Source organism: Strigops habroptila, chromosome 1 (genome assembly GCF_004027225.2).
Source record: "Strigops habroptila isolate Jane chromosome 1, bStrHab1.2.pri, whole genome shotgun sequence".
NCBI classification, from domain to species: Eukaryota; Metazoa; Chordata; class Aves; order Psittaciformes; family Psittacidae; genus Strigops; species Strigops habroptila.
The window spans coordinates 65,678,400-65,686,335 of NC_044277.2; the positions used below are offsets into that span (position 1 = coordinate 65,678,400).

General features: G+C 38.6%; 1 protein-coding gene across 2 annotated transcripts in view; it reads left to right on the forward strand.

Moving 5' to 3' along the window:
* TERT (telomerase reverse transcriptase) overlaps positions 1-6,674 on the forward strand; it is a 29,477-nt gene extending 22,803 nt beyond the window's left edge. For both annotated transcript variants that reach the window (XM_030512585.1, XM_030512592.1), the window contains exons 14-16: positions 829-953; positions 1,318-1,455; positions 5,950-6,674. In XM_030512585.1, coding sequence (XP_030368445.1) covers positions 829-953; positions 1,318-1,455; positions 5,950-6,053 — 367 coding nt within the window. In that variant the 3' untranslated portion in view covers positions 6,054-6,674. The remainder of the gene's footprint in view (positions 1-828; positions 954-1,317; positions 1,456-5,949) is intronic.
* The last annotated feature ends 1,262 nt before the right edge of the window (positions 6,675-7,936 follow it).

Below are 7,936 nucleotides of genomic sequence, written 5' to 3' on the forward strand. Positions count from 1 at the left end.
TGGTAACATCCTAACAAAGGTCTTTATGTTAGAATATCTTTAAAAACCTGTCCACCATGCTAACAGCATGTCAGGTTAATTCAGCCAGAGCTCTGTGATGCAGTGTGGTAATTATGTTTATCCTTTAAATATTTTATAATTTCAGAATTTCTTGAAGTGATTATGCTTATACTGCGTTAATTTAATAAACAAGTATATTCATTGTCAAGTAATTAAAAAGCATCATTGTAATTGTTGACTATATTCAGCATAAACAGGATTATAATGCCACAGTCTGAAGAAAAAACAAGAGACAACCTCCCCCCAGAAAAAAGCAGTTTTAAAATATGTCTGAACGGAGGTGTAAGGGAGTCTAGAATACAAGTAATTTTCATAGACAAAAAAGTGGGGATCCTGGTCTGTGAAACACTGTGTCATTTGAAAGTTTGTTTTGCTGAATTCCTGAACATAATTTCTTCTGGGGTTTGGTTTTTTTTCCTTCCTCTTGCACTGTCTCACCAGGGTGTTCTCTGGCTGCATGGTCTGTGATACGGAATTGGTGAGGATGTATAGTTTAACTTTCCCTTTGCAGAAGACAGTCATCGTCCTCAGAAGAGAATTCTATTACCAAGGCAGATTGCTTCAAGATTTTCTTTAAGCAGAAAATTTAGAAACAAAATCGCATGTGTCTGACAATCCAGGGATGTGTGTATATAGGAGAGGTGTCGTATGCTAACAGTGTTGATATAGCTGAAAACCGATGTGTGCTTTTGAATGATGTATAGTGCCTAAGGTACATAATTATAGTTTCACTTGAAATATGATTAAATAGGCTGCTTTTGTGAACAGGTTTCACGCCTGTGTTCTCCAACTTCCTTTCAACCAGCAAGTTAGAAACAATCCTTATTTCTTCCTAAGAATCATCTCCGAGACTGCATCATGCTGCTATGGCATCCTGAAAGCAAAGAACACAGGTGTAGTATGTTAATGGCAATGAAGCAGCATGGGGTTTTTTGGCTTTGGTTTTTTCTTGACAAATAAAATATCTTGAATGTGCAGTCAGATTTTGTAATTTTGAGATAAATATCAAGAATGAAAAACACTGAGTGCATTATAAGAATCTCAGGGCATGGTTTTTTTTTTTCCTAAACTCAGTTTTCTGAAGATACTGAAATATTTCATGTTTTACTTTTCAGTTCTCTGCTGATACAGGAGACTTCATTGACTACATAGGTTTTTAGTAAAAAGTCTTGGAAAGGTTAGAAAGCAGGGAGAGGTCAGACATTCTTCTTCATGCTCATAATTTTCAGTGACATTATTTTCCTGTTCTGTTTCCAGGAATTGCTTTAGGTAACAAAGGTGCATCTGGTATGTTCCCTTCTGAGGCAGCAGAATGGCTCTGCTACCATGCATTCACTATCAAGCTGGCAAACCACAAAGTTATTTACAAATGCCTGCTTAAGCCTCTAAAAATCTGTAAGTATTCAGTTATTGTTGAAGTTTGAAATATGGAATTGTAATAAAACTTGGAAACTAATGGATTTTTTTTTAAGTTTTCCTACCATAAAATGTTTTTCTAAAATGTACATTAATGAGCTTTCTGATTTTAATCAAATTTAGTATATGTAAGTAGGCAAATTAAAATGGTATGATTTTCAGTACTGCATATTCTAGAGCCTTGTTCTTATGGAATAGTTGTTGATACTTGGCACTTGATAAGTTTCTACAGTTCAGAAAGCTGAATAAGATTGGTTAATCACATAAGCATTCTCAGCAGGTTTAACTAAATGAAATATGAATGCTCAGGTTTCTATTTTTAAAAAATGTAGACTAACTGGCAACTAATTAAGTTCCTTCTGCAACGTAAACTCTTTCCAAAAAAAGTCACTTTGAAACAGAAGCACTTGCTATATATAGCACATGCTATACGATAGAGTTGAGTGGTGTTGGTAAGTCTGACTCTTCTACTCGGTTCAAAGAAGCTATCTGTGTACCTGGCCTATGGGGAACTCTCTCTTTGACCAGTTGTGCCACCTGTCCCCAGGCCAGGCACAGAAATAATAGAATTTTCGGTTCTAAGTTATTAAAAGTGAACAGTGGTAGGTTTTTCTGAAGTGGTCAGTGCTGTTGTTGAATTCAGCCGCAGTGAAGGCCAGACTCTCAGCACTGACTCTATAATTCGTGCTTTGAATGAGTCATTACTTGGGGGGTTTTATTATACAATACTAAGAAGTTCTTCAGCCTGGTTCCAGAATAACCCCTATTTGATTTTAAATGCATCACAAGCTTCCCTTGATACCTGTGCTGAGGCCCAGTGCCCCAGAAAAAGACTAGGTCTGCTTTTGGAAGTAAGCATTCCTTCCCATATCAGACGTTTGCAGCAATGCTTGAGTGCAAACAGTCCGATTTTTAGTGCAGTGTAAATGTATCAAAGATGACACTTAAACGTACAGAAAAACAGATTGTTGGGACTGCACCAGGCATGTTCTGGCCAGTTACAGACTTTCTGTATGGAGCAGACCTCCAGCAGCCTCTGCCAGAGAAACTCCTTCTCTCAGAGTTTCTTACTGACACCAAAGCCAGAGGCACCACTGGCTTTGTCTGATCACTGCTGCTGAGAAGCCAGTTCTGTTCAGCCCTTCTAGAAATACCAGGGGAAGGAGGCCTGTCTTCAGGAAGGGAAGAGTTGACTGCTTGCTTTACTTGGAGAGGACAGAAACTGAAGAGCTGAGCAGAGAATGCTGTGGTCAGCCCCAATAGGATAACAGCTTCTCTGGGAGCTGTGTCGCTTCTCTAAGATCCATATAGAGCACATCTGAATTTTCATGTCTAACGCTGAAGGTTTTGCTCTTGGGATCTTTGACTGGCAGACCACAACCCATGCCAAAGCTCCAACATTCTTCTCTGTGCATGCTTTGCTATTGAATCTGACAGTACATTCAGGGTGGAGGTGCAGCCCCAGGCAGCTTTATTTATTGTTCAGCAGAATCTCATCTTCCATGGGTGTGTGCATCTGCCATAAAAGTGCTCTCGCTGTCCACAAAATCACACCACCGCAGATGCCAGGGAAAATGGGCAGGGAAGTAGAGGTGGAATTTTCCTAGTTTGAATGATTGTTGTTAGGCTCTTTCTGCTGTACCCGTACAGCCCCTTGCCTAACCACAATACTGACTTGTGTATGGTCCAGACCTAACTCTGTATGCACAGTTTCTACCCCAAGAAGGGAAAGCTGATCATCTATCGGTTGGCTTCTCTAGCTGTGAGAATTGCCCTTGCATAAATGGAATAACCTTGTTTCCTCCATTCCTGGGGAGAGCTATTAATGTTGTACTTGCTGAGTATTGTGGGGGTAGAGCAGGAAATGTCCAAAGGCAAGTAGAAAGTTACTGGTGACATTCTCTTGAAAAGAGTGATTTCCAGCTATTCTTTCATAGATCTTAATGTCCTCTGAGGCAGAATCTGTTCTTCACATCCATAATGTCAGGACAACTCTCTATCTACAAGACCCATTTTCTTTTGGAAATACCTGAGACTTCAAGTACACTGCTGAAAAATCAAGGGGTCAGAGATTTTTGCTTAATGGCTGCCTAAACAATTAGCAGACTGTGACTTGTTTTTACTGTGAAACTTTTATGATGGAAGCTTTTACTGCGATCAGTCAGCAGATTACTGGGGCCCAAGTAACTTGAATGCCATCTCGGAGATCTCCGTTTGCTTATTGCCCCATGAAATCTTACCTGTACTTCCACTAGCCCTGTTCCACCTGTGCTGCAAGGGTTGACTCAATACTCAGTGGAGCACTTCTGTAGCTGTTGTTCTTATGAAAAGCTTCCAAAACATCTACTAGGTAATTTGGCAGGAGGGTAGCTGTTTGGGGTCAGCTTGTCATGCAACTTGAATATTTACCAGTGACTAATTTTGAGAGGTGCTTTGACTGCATCTATATTTGCTTCCTGCCTGCCTTTCTCCTGCTTTTAAGAGTTGGTTGAGGTTTTAAAAATAATTTCAAACTGTATTTGAAAAGCAACTGGGAAGGCACCATATGCCCCATGTAGGGGCTGAGCAGGCAGGAAGGTGAGGCATCAGTGTGCTGGTACTGTAAAGTGGTACAAAGACATCTTGTGATCTGTAGTGATAAGTCATGTGCATACCCTTGGTGTGAATATGCATCATTATCTCCATGTCTCCAAGGTCTCTGATCATGGATAAAGGCTATTTTTTTTTTAGCCACCTGATTGTACATGGTATTTATATTTGTATTTTCTTCCAAATGTAGTAAGATGCTAAGTCTCTGAATCCTGCAGGAATGCACTAAAGTAAATTTAAAGAGCTATTGATAGATAGTTTTCTATCTATCAATATTTCTATTAGTTTTGTTTGGCCTGCATCAGATTTATTCCTGGGTAATGTTATTGTAATCACAACCTCACCATGCTGTAGAGAAGGTTACTACAGTGATGAGCATTACGTAGAGATACTGGAGCTAATTTTAGACACTGTGTTTTAAGTTTGTCTTCCTTCTGGAAATCAGGTAGCACGTGTGGATGTTGGAGTAGCTGTGGCAGGGAAGTCACTGGTTCTCAGGTGGGTTCCTGTGAAGTTAGCTCAGTGTCTCTATATGGCACAGCAGTCTGTAGCACAGAGATAACCAGGACTGGTAATAGCGCCTGTGTTGACTTAACTACACTTTTTGTTGTCATTTTGGAGTTGGTATCAGCTATATAAACCTATTACCCCTGTAAGGTCATGCTGTTGACAGGATTTGATATAAACTTCATTTTTTTTTTTTCTTGTATCCCTGCACATGCCTTTCCATTACTGTCCGTGGGAATCAGTATCAAGCTCATAGGTTTTGGGGAGGAGGTTTTTTTTTCCCACAATTCCAAAACCTGTAAAATATCAACATCAGGGGCTTGTCAGTACGAGTTGTCGTCATTCTTCAGAGTTAAGTATTTAAAATATAGTTACTGTTTAACACCCCTCCTATTATTACCAGTGGGGAAAGAAGCAAGGGTCTTTCCTTATCATGAGAAGATATAAATACATCATCTGTCTCCTTTCCAAAGACAGAACAAAGGTTTATTGAGCACTTCTGCCTTTCTGCACCATTGACAATTTTGCCATCTCTGTTTAGGTGACAGACTTTTACTGTTGCTAGGGTTTTACATGTTCTTCCTAATCTTTAGAAAGTCCTTTTTATTGTCTATAATGCTGACGTTGGACTCGGTGACTTCGTTGTTTTAAAACTGTTACATTCATAAAAATGCCATTCCCAAGAGCCTTGTTTAGTCTCCAGAATTTTCCTCCCTAAGAGTGGCTTTCCAGTTAGCCTCTCTTCCCTTACAAGGAAACACACTGGGAGAATTGCTGTCGACAGTCTTATAGCAAAAGGTGATTTTATTTCTTTAATTTTTTTATTTTTTTTAATGTGTCAGTTCCAAGCATAGGCTACTTCAAGGTCATATCTGAAAGTAGAGGGGAAAAGAAACAGTTTGGGAATTCCTTCCTGCTTTAGGTAAACATTAGCAACCACGCAGGACCTGTCCCTTGTCCTTAACGTTGTTTAAAATAGGGGCTTTCAACATCTCTATGCTTTGACAGAAGGCCTTTTTTGGGTGGGTATAGTTACTTAATGAATAGTCTTATGCTTTAAAAAGAAATAATTAAAAACCTTAAATACAAACAAAGAAGTGTTACAAGGACATAGTAGGAGGAATTTGCTCTTTGGTTTTCTTAGTTTGTTAATATTTTCACATACGATTTTTAACCTTTTTATTTATTAGCCTGATTTAAGGGCAGAAGAATAGTGGCGCATTTTATTACTGCTTTTTTTGTCTCCATATTCCAGGTGTTCCAACTTTTTAATTGGATTCATCTAGTATTGATTTCATTATATTATTAGCATTTTCTCTAAACCAGAATTGTTAGTTACTTGCGCTAGTAATGACTTTTTTCCTGGTGTTTTGGTAGGTAAGATGCAGCTATTCAGGAAGATCCCAAAGGATACTATGGCACTACTGAAGGCAGTGACAGAGCCATCTTTTTATCAAGATTTCAAAACTATCCTGGACTAAACAATTGAAGTTTTTTTTCTTTTTTTTCTTGTTTTTTCCCAGGTTTGAAAATAAATGTTGTGCCTCCAGATGACTTTTCTCTGTAGTTTATTTTGGTAGTGGATAGAAAGCAACTTCACTCAGAAGTTTTCCATGTTTATTTCTCGGATACCACACAAGGACTTAAAAAGAGCAGACAGTTTTGTTAATACCTTCTTGTTTGTGTTTGTCTGTAAATTCACAGGCTATTTGAAGTAGTAGACTGGGTTTCCTTTTGTAATTTCCATGTTATTGATGAAGGGATCATTAAACTATGTTCTGGATACACAAACCTACTTTCTTGTTTCAGCGTGTGGTTTCTGAAAAAGTGTTCTTTGCTTCTTTGTGTTACAGACTATTTTATAATAAATTGCATGTTAATTGCAATAACATGTACTTGTCTCCAGTACTTTTATTTTATAGTAAGCTTTAACATCCTGCCCAGCTGTGTTATATCCTGAAAGCTACCTGCACAGGGCTAGTGCGTTTTATGGCAGTACCTAGCAAGACGCACAGGTTAGAAATGTTATGCTTTGTTATATAACAATATAAGAAATTGTTATTTGTTATACAACTAATAAATGCCAAAATTTTGGTGTCAAAGCTGGTTATGTTTAATGTATGTTTTATGTATCATAGAATCACAGAATGGTTAGGGTTGGAAAGGACCTTAAGATCATCTAGTTCTAACCCCCCTGCCATGGGCAGGGACACCACACACTAGACCATGTCACCGAAGACTCCGTCAAACCTGGCCTTGAACACTGACAGGGATGGAGCATTTATCACTGCAATGCTCCTGAGGCTTTTTCCTTGAATGGGTATTTGAGCTCCTTGTCTTAGGGCTATGGATTCTTCTTAAGGCTGAATATCACCATGCCTGTGTCTATGTCCTTTACAGATTTACCCACAAGAATTCAGGCTGTCCTTACAGCCTAGACAATTCTAGAGAAGTCTCTGTCAGAACAGTATGAGTTCACAGCAGAGTATTATAGCAAAGTTTCTGATGGGATATGCAGATGACAGATTGGGAGGAGAGTATGCTGAAGTAGAAAGTGCTTAGTACGCAAAACTTCGACACATTCAGTTTGATGTTTGCATGCATAAGCTTACTCAAGTAACAGTTATGCTATTCAAGAGAAAATAGTACCTATAGGATGCTGTGCTTCATATGAATAGGAAGGGGAAGACTGTAGCAGTGATCTGACTGGAATAAGGATACAGTTCTGGCACAGGAATTTTAGTAGAGTTCACATCGGAAGTGCACTGAGAACAGAAAAGTAATGTTCCTGCAAGAGTTGCTCAACACAATTTCTACATGCCTACTTTGGCTAAAAAGTAACTTCAGCTAGTACATTTCCCTGCCTTGAGTTGTAGTTACTGGAGCTGAAAATTGTCTTCCCCCCACGTCTCCTCCCAGGCTGAACTGTATGTCTGGCAACCCACGAAGTCTCCTTTCTGGTGAATGGGAAAGGGCAGCTCAAAAGTCAGGAAGTCTGTGAGTGCTATGACAGTAGCTTGAGACAGATTTGTAGACTTGACAGTCTTGTTATATGTAGTTTAATTCTTTTCTCAGCTTGTGTCTGTGTTAGTTGGATGTGTTTGGTTTTTTAAGAACAGATCTCTGACCTACTTAAACTTGCGTATACTCTGCATATATGATATTAATGAACATCTAGTTATCTATAGCCAGAGACATGAATATAGAATGTATATTTTAGTTAATGAAGAATCTTATTTCTGTATTTAAAACTTCTATATGAATATGTGGTCAAAATTGCAGTTATATTGGGTTTTTTTGATTACTTATTTTTTATGGAAGCCTTTTATTACTCATAACCTTTCAAACTTAATTCGCAACAGGC